The 14085-nt window shown below is 44.1% G+C and overlaps 1 protein-coding gene across 1 annotated transcript in view; it reads left to right on the top strand.

The window, feature by feature from the left end:
* The window catches only part of CLPB (ClpB family mitochondrial disaggregase), a 135450-nt gene that overhangs the window by 69798 nt on the left and 51567 nt on the right, over window positions 1–14085 (top strand). The window contains exon 5 of the mRNA XM_016208489.2: window positions 1390–1518. Within this exon, the coding sequence (XP_016063975.2) occupies window positions 1390–1518 (129 nt within the window). The remainder of the gene's footprint in view (window positions 1–1389; window positions 1519–14085) is intronic.

The following is a 14085-nucleotide window of genomic DNA, read 5'->3' on the forward strand; positions in this document are numbered from 1 at the left end:
ATGACAGTCTTCTGGCTTTTTGAACTTTAAATAGAAAGTCTAGTTTTGCCAGGGGGGCGGGAGAGGAATGCTTGGATGCTATTCCAAGAATGGTTTAGGAATTGTCTGATGCTTTTGCCTACCTAGGCAAGGTTACCTCTCAACCAAATCACACCCCCTTACCCAGTGGGGGGGGGGGGTGAAAGGAACCTGCCCCTTGCAGGCCCTGTGCTATGGGCTAGGGTAGAAGGGGGTTCAGGTAGATAGGATCCAAATTACACCCCCAATGAACTTAGTTCAGGAAGGAACATAACAGTTACTTTGATAATTGAGGCAAAAAGAAACCCCATCTCCTAAGTAGCATAGCTGTTATGTGGGATCTTGGGTCCCAAGGAAGGACCTCAGAGATGGGATAGCCTTCCAATTTATTGTTCAGACTGGGACTGTCCAGGATAACAGGCATAAACCAGGTTCATCCGGATGTGTGTGGTCACCCAACCCATAGGGTCCTATAAAAGTGATAGAACTGGTTTTAAGATCTTTTATATGAAATTGGGGAGAGTCACAAATACTAGCACTAGAGTAAGCCTGGGGGTTTTTGGTTCTTTGATCACATGAAATGCCGTTTGTCTTACCTTTAAAAACACATTCACAGTGCATTTATTAAGGGTTAAAAAAAAGCAATATAGAAAATTCCAATTTTATGGGATATGTATGCATATATAGAGAAGGATATATACCAAAATAATAAGTGCAGTTTCTCAAGTTGCTGAGATATTGATCCCTTCTTTGTACAGAAGTTTCAAAATTTTAATGGCTTTTATAAATTAAAAAAGGTCTTCACAAAATAATATTAAACACTCACTTAGGTTGTAAACATCTTCAGAGCAGAGAGATGTTACTATTCTGCAGAGAACAGCTTGTGTCTCCCGCGCCCTGGTCCCCTATCTTACCCCAGCCTTCTTTCTTCACCTGGATGACCCCTCTTCACTCTCAAAGACTCTGGGCTTCTGAGATCCTCTCTTCATTCCCAAATTGAGCTAATTTCCCCTCTGGCTTTCGATATCATCCTGTTATACTTCTAACATAGTATTTATCTCAAATAATACGGTAAACATGTGTTTGTTGTCTGTCTCCTTCAGATTAGGTCAGAGACCACATCTGATTCACTTCTGTGTTCCCAAATGAATCCTAGTATGTAATAGATGTCAGTAAATGTTTGTGGAACTTATTGGCCTGTTTTACCTTCTCTTGCCTGGCACAGATTGCTATGCACATAGTAGGTATCATAATATGTTTAGCAAGTAGGTAGATGAGTGAGTGAATTAAAATGCCAAGAAAAAGAAAGTGAGATTGGTGGCTCAGGGCATTTGTTGCTAATAGAAGGGTTTGTGTTACTGTCCTCCCCAGTCCTGGTCACTCGAGAGGATGACTTCAACAACCGGCTGAACAACCGCGCCAGCTTCAAGGGCTGCACAGCCCTGCACTATGCGGTCCTTGCTGACGACTACCGCACCGTCAAGGAGCTGCTTGATGGAGGTGAGAGCATGGGTGAATGGGATGGGGGGCTCCAGGAAGAGAGACTTGACAACCTCTCCACTCTGAAAACACACCCCCAGAGCTGGAACTGTTTTGAAGGTGGCTGTACTTAATGAGAGGGACAATGTGCACATGTGATTTGCCCTCGTGTGGTTGGAATGTGTTCTTTGCCTACCTGTGTGTTATGTACCAGGCCATCTTTTCTGTCTGCATATGCTCTGAGAGTTTTGTTTGTTGCTCTTCCCAAAAGTGTCCTCTCCTCTCCACTGTGACCTCTAGAGCAAGGCTAATAGAATGGCGGGGAGGGGGCTTCAAATCCCTATTAACCAAGGTCTCAAAGACATCCTCCTTGATCCCACCCCCATCCCAGTCAAAAGTCACACTTGTCACAATGTGAAATTGTTTTTATATGTTCAGTAGCCTCCTTCCTAACTTGACTCTGAGCTCTCTGAAGTCAAGAAACTCATTCCCAGCACCTAGCATAGTACCCAGCATAGAGCCAGTGCTCAATAACTGCTGGGACAGTAAGTAAAATCCCCACATTTGGGCTGGGCTGGTTCTGTCCAAGTCTAATGCAGAGTTATCCTTCACCCTGCCTGATACCTCCCAAGCAGTCACTTTTCCTCCTACTTTTATCCCACTCCAGTCTCTCTTCGTGATAGGGAGGGAGCATCTTGCCAATATGTGTGGTGTCCAGGCCCCTGAGTATGGCACATGACTGCCTATTTATGCCTTCAGTGCCACTTTTTGTGGGTCTAGAGACCCTCCTTTGGGGCTGGACACCTGCCCAGGTCCTACTTGTTGGGGATCATTCTTCATAGAGAATGATCTGAGAGCTGCAAGGGTCCTCAGAGGTCACCAGGGCTACCTGCCCTCCCCCTGGCACAAACCTCCAACAGCTGGCTGGCATTTCCTTGGAATTTATCAGAGACTGAGAGAATTCTACTAATTCCCAAGAATCCATTTAATTTTAGGTGTCCTTTTAGTCCATTTCTTCTTTGCCTGCTTGAAATATTGAATACCCTCAGTATTTTCTTCTCTGTAACTTCTGCCAGCTATCCTTTTCAGACCAATCACTTTTTCAAAATCCAGTCTTCAAAGACAGTTCTTTTCATCCCAGAGCCTTTACCTCCTTGGCCCAACTTCCCCAGATCATCATCTAGCCCTTTTCATGTGATTGGGTTGGAGGGATTTCCCAGTAACCCCCAAATCCAGCTACTCTGGCTTAAGACCCAGGCCTGGCCCACACCTCCAGCCTCCAAGGGCCCTGCCCCAGAATGTGCCTTGGTCTGGGGCACATACATTGTGGTAACATTGCCTAGGATGATTGATACTTTCGGAGCAGGAACTTACTGCTCTCAGAAGCAGAGACTTAGAAGACATCCCCAAGCAGGATGCTACTCACTTTATCCTTTGGAAAGCTCTCTGGTGAGACATTTGTAGCTAAGAATTGGAGCATTCACCATGGGGCTTCTCTCTGCTGTTTCTTAAATTCAATCAATACCCCAGCCATTGTCTAGTGGTTTACATTCCCTGCGTCCCCTCAGCCCCCAAACAGGGATTCACTCTAAAAAGAGACCCTCTCTCCAGCCTTCCATATCGAACACCTTTGAAATGAAGAGGCACAGGCCTTTTATGAAGTGCCTCCCCTTCCCCCCAGGCCAAGGCTGGCCCTTTGAATCACTTCAGGGCATGGTTCCTGCCTGTTGACTTGGAACAGATGCCCATAGCCCCCACTTTTACAGTTTGCCCACCTGCCTTTTTACCCAGCATCCATTTAAACACCCTGCCCTAGCCTCCCAGCCTCAAGGGCCAAAACCATTAACCTACTTATTTCTCCCTTCCTGATCTGAACAAGTGGCCGTCACTCATGCCCTGCAGGCCTGCCAACTTCTGACCTCCCTCCCCCCTTGACCTCTCTTGGTCAGCTTATGTGTGTGACCAGCCAACCGAGAGGCAGTATCCTACCCCCTTGTCCTGGGGCCTGTTGCTGGTAACATTTCCAAAGTCTTCTGACCTCAGTTGACCTTCTCTGAGGGTTTTAGGGAAGGCCGGAGGGCTTGCCCTCCTGACCATCCAGCTTTCTTAGCCTATATTTGTCACTGGCATTGCTGCAGCAAATGAGAGGGAGGTGCTTTCTGTGAGATCAAGGGGTCAGCCTGTGTTCATGAAATCTACGCGGAACCCTTGTCCTTGAAATTGCTTAGTCCACAGGGATTTTGAGGGTTAGAGCTGGAGGGGCAGCTGTTCTTGCCCAATTCTGACTAGCAGTCCCCATGAGAGAGCTGGGAGGAGGTCCAGGCAGCAGTATCAGTGTGATAATGTGGGAGGTTCTCTGACCCTTTAGGAGGCAGTGTAGAGTAACAGGATGTCTTTAGAGTCAGGCCAACCTGGGTTTGAATCCCAGCTCCCCTTCCTACTACCGGTATCGCCTTGGGCATGTTACCTTAACTCTCTAAGCCCCAGTTTTCTTGTCTGTAAAGTAACACCTGAGGATTATGATAGAGATGAGGGTTAGTGATAACATCTGTAAAAGCCCCTGCTCCGTGCTTCTTGATTGTATAAAGAAGTCAAACTCTCATCCTAACAGTTATGATCCCGTTTCTTTTTTATGAAACCTGTCATCCTACCTAAAGGCTTCTTAATTCTGTTTCTACCCACAACTCACCCCACCCCCACCTAAAACACCATCATGTTCCCTCTCTTCTCATCTAGATCCTCTGACTCCTTAAGGTCTCCCTCTCTCAGGAAGCCTCTTCTGGTGGTCTGGTCCACTCTGAAAGCATTGCCTCTGAACTCTTACAGTGTTTGACTAGGCTCTTAACACTTCATCTTTAGGAGGCCCCTAATATAGTGAAATGAACACAGCTTGGGAGTTGAACACCTCTGGGTTTCAGTCTCAGCTCTATAATGTGGCTCTGGGTAAGCCAGTTGTCATCTCTGAGACCATGGACCTCAGGGCATCCTAAGATGGATCAAGCAAACTGTCCCTGACTGTGAGAGACTCTGAGACTGGCGAAGGAGAGATACAGAAACAGGCAGAGACTGCTGGATAGGTGCTCTGGCAGGGGGTGGACAAAGGATCTGGTGACATGGAGGAGGAAATATCTGCTTCTGCCTGCTGAGCAAGGAGGTAGAGTCAGTTACAGAAAGTTTCCCAGAGGAAGAGATGCTTAGTTTTATCAGTAAATGTAATGGGAGTTTGCCAGACGATTTTTATGGAAGGGTTCTGAATTCACTAGTGCCAGTTTTCTACCCCTGACCTCCATAAAAAAGTAGGTGCACAGGTCCCTGTGTTTTTCATCTCTGAGCATGCTGCTTCTGCCTGTGCTGTCATAGAGCAGGAAGGCTCTGCTTTAGCGCTTGACTGCCAGGTACAAGAAAATGTTGGAGGGAGGGAGAGTCAGGATGACTGGGAAGTGGGGAGCCTCCTTCCTCAAGCCCCTGGAACTGACTCATCCTAGTAGTTCCAGGGCTGTTAAGGTGCATGGGATCCCACTGCCAGATCCATCTTCCTAAAACATATCCCTAATCATGACAGCTTTCTGACCACCGTTCCCCCAAAGAATTGAACACTAATGCTGTAAGGTATCCATTGTGCACAAGAAGTTAACTTTTCTCCCAGCATCTGAGATGGTACAACTTATGTACCATTCTTGGGAGAATTGAGAAAATCATTGCTCAAATAATTTCCCATATGTGGTTAAAAGGTGAAATCCCTGTTGAGAAAGACTATAAGGAAATAGCGTGAACTGTGGAGTCACGGTCTGAATACCAGCCCTACCACTTCATAGTTATGTGGCCCTGGGCAAGCTAGGACCACTCTGAAGTTCTCTTCATCTGGAAAAGGAGTAATACTATCTACCTCCTAAGGTTTTGTCAGGATTAGAACATGTATAGGTTCTACAGAGAAGACACTTTATATATAGTATCTGTTATTAATTTCAAAAATACTCAGTGCTCACTTGTTAAAATAAAAAAGAATCCTGCCCATCCTAACTTTTAACCTGGTTTTAGAGTTGTTCTACTTTGACCCTCACCATTTTTCCCTACTGCTGCCCGAATACTCCTGCCACACTGTAATGTCAATTCAGTGTTCCCACCTCAGTGCCTTTACTCTCTCAGGTCTTTCTGCCTCTCATTTCACTTTAAGACTGTTTCTCAACCTGCTGAAATTCTTTCTGCCAGTCAGTCCCCAGCTCTAATGCCACCCTCCTTCTGAAGTCTTCCCTGTTCTGTGGGATTTGGGTCTAGTCCCCCCTACTAGACTGAGGTAGATTGAGGGCCAGGACCCTCTTTTTGTCCATACCTCCTTTGCCACATACCTTGTGCATAGTTTAGTACGTGTTTGGATACACTGATACATCTTTGTAGCCACTGGAGATTTGGATATCATTGGAGATGTGGTATCTTTGCTTCCCGGCCCACTTGCTCTTAGTGTCAGTATAACCTGCTTTTTAAGAGCTTCACCTCTTTGCTGCTTTCTTCTCTTTATAGTCACAGTGACTCTGCCTTTTCAGCCGCCAGTGCTCATCACCTCAGAAACACTTGAGATTTATGAGACCTAATAGCACTTCCCCCAGGGCTTACCTTATCCTCTTTCCTGCCTACTTTCATGGCTATTCCTTGCCCCCCTTCCTTGCACATGGCTCAATTGTCAGTGTTAACCAGCCACCATCAAATGAGTCCTTGAATTCCCCACCATCCCCGCCTGAGGCAAAGAGCCTTTCCAGTGCTGACATCTTCCTTTAACAGCCTGTTAGTTTGTTGTCAGGGCTCAAACTTAAGAGTTCCATTTCTTGTTCCACTTCACTGTCTGTCCATCTGGCTGCACTGCCAGATGTTGAGGGAATCGGCTTTGCCTCCAGCTGTCCTCTGTGGACACTTCACCCTCTGATTCTTGCCAGCAGTGCAGAGAAGGGGAATGAGCACTGGGCTAAAAATCAGAAATCCTGACTCTGCCAACAAATCCTTTTTCCTTTAGGCAAATCCTTTCTCTTCATCAGTAAAATAGAGAAGTTGATCCCAAGAACCCCTCCCAGCTCCAGCATCCTATGTAGCCCCTGGGCAAGTCTTTTCATTCATTTTCAAACACTTACTGAGAGTATCTTTTCTGTCATAGGCACCACCCTAGGCACCAGGGAAATAAAGATGATCCAGACATGGTCTTTGCCCTTAAGGAACTCATAGTTCAGTGAGGAAATCAGACACTTTAACAAAGAATTGCTATCTGGTGTATTAATAGAGATGTGTAGAAGGTACTGAGGGATCACAAAGAAATCCCTTTTAAATCTCTGGTGAGGGCAGGGAAAGCATGATGTGTAGGAGATGATGTTTACACTAGGTCCTAGAGAATGAATGCGAGTTGACCAGGTGGGCGAGGGAGAAAGGCAGAGGGCACAGCATGGTCAGAGGCATAGAGTATAAAGCAGCACACTGTATTAAGTACATTACAGGCAGTTTAGAAGAGCTGGATTTTTAGGGTTTGGATGGATAGAAGGGTCAGAAAGCAAGAATGGAAGCAGGAGCCAATAATGAAGGCCTGTAATACAAGCTCTGCTAAGGAAATTGGACTTTATCCTACAGTGGAAACCATTAAGATTTAGGGGAGGGAAGGCTTAGAAGTTTCAGAATTGTTTATCAGTAATTGAATAGATAATAAATTATGAAACATTCATACAATGGAATAATAAATTGAGTAAATGAGTGAATGAATGAACTCTTGCTCTACACAACTGGATGAATCTCACAAACCTGATATTCTGGACACAGCCCAGACATGGAAGCATGACTGCACTTATATGCAAAGTTCAAAATAGACAAAACTAACCAGAGGTGTAAGAAGTCACAGTAGTGGTTGCCTTCAAGGGGGCAGGTAGTAAGTGACTCAGAGGGGTTTCTGGGGTGCTGTAATGTTCTGCTGCTTTATCTAGGTGTTGATTATGCAGATGTGTCCACCTCGTGAAAATTCATTGAGCTGTCCCTTTATGTATATTTTGTACTTTTCTGTTTATATGTTTATACTTGAAAGAAAATTAAAAAATGGATTAGAAGGGGCTTTGGTTGGAAAAAGGGAAAATATTTCATTTAAAGCTATTATAATTGTCTGAGTGAGGCCTAAAATAAGACAGCGGGAAAGGAGAGAAAAGGAATGGTCTCAGAAAGATTTAAGCATAAAATCAGTAGGGTCATATGGGAAGAGAGGAGTAGTAGTCAAGATGAGGTCCAGGTTCTGGATAGGATAGCTGAGTCGATGGCACGTACCTGTACGTAGGGAAAGGACAGGCGGTATAGGTGGAATGCAGGTACCGGGGAATGACCAGTTCTGTTTTGAACATTCTTTCCCTCCCTTCCTCTTTCAGATTCCATGGTCCAGCATTCTAACTACACCCTTGCTTCTTTCTCTTCCCTTTGTAGTCACCTGATGAAATGCTAACCCTTGTTAAACTCAAATTTTTTATTTTTTATTTTTTTACTTCATGTCTATATCTGAAAAGCTGAATATTGCTGGAGAAAGAAAATCACACAACCGTACTAACTGGACTCACTTTGCATTTATGTCCATGAATCTCAGCACTGCCAACCACAGCACAGTACTTTTTGAGTAAAATCACTGTCTTATTCTGGACCAAGACAATTTTTTTAATACCTTCTCTCTCCTCAGATCTCCAGCATTTTCCTTCCTCAGTTCCCAAGATGATGATATCACCTCATACCTCATAGAGAAAATAGATTGCAATCAGAAAGGAATTACCTCATCTCCCCACCCTCACATCCACCAGCCTACCTGCATTTGTACTCCTGTGTTCTGCCTGCCTGGCTTCACAGTGGAGAAAGTACCTAAGACCAACCCTGCATTTGGACTTGAGCTCCTATTTCCTTTCGCTTCTCAAGGACTTTGCTCCTCCAGTTAGCCCCCATCTCTCCTTATTATCTGTTCTCCCCTCTCTTTTGGTTCATTCCTGTCAGCATAAAAATATGCTTAAATATCACCCATCTTAAAACAACAAAGCAACTAAAATTTCCTTTGAACCCATATGTACTTCCAGCTGCTGCCTCATTTCTGTATCCCTTTATGGTAAAAGTCCTCAAAAAGAATGATCACTATCCACTTAGTCCACCTCTCCAGCTCCTATTCTTTCCTCAATCTCATTGTAAACATGCCAAAATATGCTTCTGGTTCCCCCCCCCCCCCCAAAATTGGCATCTCCTAAGTCTTCTACATGCCAGTAAATGACACTATCATCTATCCAGTTTTTCAGCCCACAAATCTTAGAGTCATCCTTGAATTCTCTTTTTCCCTTATACTCCCAGTCAAGTCCTTCAGTAAGTTTTGTCGGTTGTACCTCTAAAGTACGTGTTGAACCCATGCCTTTCTTGGCACTTCCATTGCACTAACTTTCGTCCAGTTCAGGATGACGATCCAGTTCTCCCAGATGATCACCACAGCCTCCTGGCTAGTCTCATCATCTCCACGCTTGTCTCCCTAAATCCATCCTCAATATAACAGCAAGAGGGATCTTTTTAAAACATAAATCCTGTCATTCTCCTACTTAAAACCTTCCATTGGCTTCCCACTGAAACTAAAATAAAATCCAAACTCCTTATGAGAGCCTACCAGGCTCTCCATAACCTACCTCCTGCCTGCCTCTGCAACCTCACCTCTAGCCACTCTCCCCCTACTCTGTCCCCTACTCTCCAGTAACACTAGTCTTTTCTTGTCCCTTAGACACATTGAGCTCCTTCCCATCCTAGTGCCTCTGTACCTACCTCTCCCATTGATGGGAACACTCACCCTGTTGAGAATTTGGGTTTCAACTCAGATACCCCTTCTCAGAGAGGCCTTCCCTGACCACCCCAGTAAAAGTAGTTCCCCCAGTCAATTTATATCATATTACCCTATTTATCTTCTTCATGGTACTGATCAGTCCCTAAAATGATCATGTTTATTTGCTTACATGTTTATCATCTATCTCTCCCCCACTAAGATGAAAGGCTGTGATCACAGAGACCTTGTCTCTTTATTTTACTGCTTTATTCACAGCTGGCATATAGCAGGTGACTAATAAATAGCCATTGACCAATCCAGGAATCTGTTGGACACTCATATAGAGATGTGTTGCAGGCAATTGGATTAATGGGTCTGAAGCCCAGGAGAGGAGGGACTCTAAATTGGACATGAAAATTCTAGAGTGATCATTGTCTTGAGGGTAGTAGAAGCTGGCTGACTCTGAGTGGTTCATAGAAGGGTATAGAGCTAAAGTCTCCCAAACACACAGAGAGAACCTACATTTCAGATGTGAGCATAGTAGAGGAATCAGCACAAGAGATTTAAGGAAACAGGGAAAAGGAGGAGCAGAAAAGAGTGGGAAAAGATTGCTTTAAGGCAGTGCTTCTCAAACTATCTACAAAGGCCTGTATCTTTTGCTGCTGTTTGAATTTGCAATCTGTCATGAACCAATACTTTTATAAAATCCAATAAAAATGAATTATTAGAAAAATTATATTTTAAAATGGCATACAAAATACAGGCCCAAATATACCAGTAGGTTCAACAGATATAAAATTACTCCAAGTCACTATAAAAGTTTCCAGACACTTACTTTCATTTACTGTTCTTGTCTCATTGAAGACTGGTAACAAAGTTCACAGACTGGCACCAGTACACCAGCTACACTTTTAGCATCACTGCTGTAATGGTGCTTCCGGGCACGGAGGGAAGACAAATGAGCAGAATATATGCTCTGCCCTCAGGTAGCTTAAAGTCTAGTGGGTAGACAGTTTGGGCACATAGTCATACTGCATGACAGAGAGGTCGAAGCACTGCCATTAGGATGCAGTATTGGGGACTGTGATCCACCCCTTTCTGGCATCACTTTTTTCATCTGTATGATGAAGAGAGCATGTCAGATGATTGAATGCTAAAGATTTCCCCCCATTGTTTGAATACAGAGCTAAAAACTCTTCATTTCAGTAGTTGTCTGTTGGGACGATGGGGAGTGACTGCTAATGGGTACAAGGTTGCTTTGAGAGATGATGAAAATATTCTAAAATTAGTTTATGGTAATGATGGTTGTGCAATTCTGAGAATATACTAAAAAACCATTCAACTGTAGCCCTGCCAGTGTAACTCGGTTGAGCATCATCCCATGCACTGAGAGGTCGCTTGTTCGATTCCCAGTCAGGGCATTTGCCCTCGTTGTGAGCTCCATTCCCAGTAGGGGGCGTGCAGGAGGCGGTCAGTTGATGCTTCTCACTCATCAGTGTTTCTGTCCTCTCTCTCCCTTCCTCTCTCTCTCTCTCTCTAAAATCAATAAAAACATTTTTTAAAAACCATTAAATTGTATACTTTAAATGGGTGAGCTTCATGGTATGTAAATTATATCTCGGTTAAGTTGTTAAAAAAGAAAAAGAAAAAAATTCTCCCTGCCACTCCAAACCAGAAAACATTGGCTTAGAGGGGTGACTGGTTGCAGGCTGGAAAGCGAGGAGGACCCTATTGGCCCCATAGCTAAAATAGCAAGTAAGAGGAGTTGTCCTTCTGTTGTATATATGTTTCCATTTAAAGAACGGTATTTAAAACGTATCTGTAAAATTTTCTCTTACCCGTACTGGTCTTTTTATTGATTTCCTGTTTTCACTGTAGCAAGTATTTATTGTACTACTTGTATAGCTTAAAGTCTGGCAAAGTATAGACATTAGGCAAATACTTACAAAATTATTAGCTAATTACCATTTAGACAAGTATTATTAAGGAAGAGTAGAGTCTTCCATGAGCAAATGGCATATATGTTGAGACCTATAGATGTGAACGTGTCACTTGAGAAAAATCTTGTGGGGAGGGGTAGCCAATAGTTATTTAAAGGGACCCAGCAACCCGCCTGGGGGCATTGTGGGGCATGGAGAGGTTCTGTAGTGTTTAATTGCAGCCCATTTGGTAGGTCAGGGCTAAAGGGCTCTTCAGCAACCCTGAGTTTTATCCTCTGCCCTAAGTTAGCCCCTTACCCAGATTGAAAAACTGTCCTTGCTAGCCCCCAGGGAAAGGCATTTCTGTGTCCCAGATCCTGTGGACGTAGATGAGTTGCTGCTTGGTTGAGTTAGAGATGAGTGCCTGGTCACCAGAGCCCAAGCCCTCCAGAGCCACCTGCCATCCAGGCACCCGCATTTCATCAAGGCTTTAATCGGCTCCAAGCAGTCCTCAGATGAGCCTGGCTGGTATCCGGCATGACCTCATCACCGCCAAACAGTGGCAGCTGGAGGCCAAGTCTCCCCTGGGTGAGGAAGAGGTCAGTATCAGCTGAGCCAGGTCTGTTCTGTCCTACGCTCTCCTCCACCTGCACTGGGCCTGGAAACAGAGTTGAGAAGGCTTCCGCTTTCCCAAGGCAGGATCAGCTGCCCTTTGCCAGCCCACTCATGCCCTTCCAGAGCACATGCTTTTGGGTAGAATGCACACAGAAAGGGCAACACTGTAGCTTTAAGGAGAGGAACATCAGCCTGAAGGTCAGGGTTTACAAATAGCAGCAAAGGTCCATCCCAAGGTCAGATAGGCTAGAATCCTTCTCAAAAGGAGTTTGCTCCTAGCATTAATACACAGAGGCTTGGCAGTGTCCTGGCAGGAACACAGCAGAGGTGCTCTGTAGGTTTATGCCACAGACTCCTTCCTGAACATCATTTAAGAAATGAATTCTTTTAAATGTAGCAGAAGAAGGGAGCTTGCTACTTTAGGAATTCTTCAGAAACTCCTTTGAAGTACTGAACCCTGTGTGGAGGGAAGTACTGGTCAGGCGACCTGGCACAAACTCGTCCTTGCTTTTGGACCTTGAATAAGCCCCCTTGCGCCTCACTGAACCTCATTTTCCCCATCTGTAAAATTAGATAGTTGGACTGCAATCTCAAAGTTCCCTTCCATTTTCATATTTTGTGATTCTGGCTGAATAATTGCCCTCTGATTTATCTAATTGCAAATCTAAGTACTCATATTTATTCAGCAACTATTATTTTCCTATAGCTGACCAACAACATCCTTCTTCTAGGTTCCTCCCATATATGCTCTTAAAGCGTCTTGTGTAACTTTATCACACTTACCACAACATGTAGTTATTTGGCTATTTGATTAATAGATCTCTCCTCCACACAATGTGTTCCCTGAAGGTAGTCTGGATCTGCAGTGCTTATATTCCTAGCACCTTGCACTATCCTTAGCACATGATAGGTACTCAGTAAATATTTGTAGAATAAATTAATTTATAAATGGGCAGTAGGCATTACAGGAAATAAAAAAGAAAAAGATACAGGCCCTTCCTTCAGATTGCACCCTGTAGTGTGCTAGTTTGGTGAAAAGGCCCATACAAAAAGCATGCTGAGAACAGCACTGAATGGTAGGTAACAGGACTCTAAATTAAACGTAAGCAAAGGCCAGAATAAGCAAGTGCAATGAATAAGGAGGGGAAAGATCATTGCTGACATTGTAGAAGGCTTCGTGAAGGAGGGGGACTAGAGGCAGGCCCCGAACGACACGGAGAATTCAAACAGGCAAGGGGAAGGAGAAAAGCTTTTCAGGTGAGACAGCAACAGAAATGAGCCTTGTACATTAGAGACCTGGAAGGAACTGGCCACCTGCTAGATTGTGGGTAGGGAGGCCTGAGTGTGGAGGGCCTTAGGGGTGAGCCAGAGGACTTGTGCCTAACTTTGAAGTCAGTAGAGAGCTCCTGAAGTGACTGACTGTTGTTTGTTTAGTGACTTTAGTGCTTTTCACTTTTAAAAATGTACAAGATAAAAAAATTTTTTTGAGCAGTACAGAGGATAGATATATAGGGGAAAGAAAGTCTCCCACATTCCTAGTCCTCCTCAGAGGCAACCACTGTAACTTTTCTTATGTATCCTCCCTATTGCTGCTGTAAACAGATTATCACAAATTTAGTGGCTTAAAACAACCTACATTTATTATCTTACAGTTCTGTAGATAAGTCTGAAATAGGTCTCATTGGACTAAAATCAAGGTATCTGTAGAGTTCCATTCCTTTTTGGAGACTCAGAGAATCTGTTTTCTTGCCTCTTCCAGCTTCTAGAGGCTGCCCGCATTCCTTGTCTTGCAGCCCTCTTCCGTCTTCAAGCCAGCAGTAAGTCTGGCTTGGAGTCTTTCTCACATTTCATCACTCTGACACTGACTCTTTTGCCTCCTTCTTTCACTTATAAGGACTCCTATGAGTATATTGTCCCTCCTGGATAATCCAAGGTAATCTTCCCATCTCAGAGCCAGGTGATGAGCAACCTTAATTCTCTCTGCAACCTTAATTCCCCTTTGCCGAGTAATTTAACATATTCACAGGTTCCAGGACTTAGAATGTGCACATCATTGGGGGTCCATTATTCTGCTTACTACAGTCTGAGATATTTTGTAAATGTTTTATTTTCCTTTCTGTGTTGAATAGTTAACGCTTGCACATAGTACAAAATTCAAAAGGGTTTTCAGTGAAAAGCCTTACTCTCACCCTCTGTCTCTGACCTAAGGATTGCCTAGTTTCTCCACTGTATATTACTTTTCCCCTTGAAATTAATGAATAAATA

Source organism: Miniopterus natalensis, chromosome 11 (assembly GCF_054644295.1).
Source record: "Miniopterus natalensis isolate mMinNat1 chromosome 11, mMinNat1.hap1, whole genome shotgun sequence".
NCBI lineage: Eukaryota > Metazoa > Chordata > Mammalia > Chiroptera > Miniopteridae > Miniopterus > Miniopterus natalensis.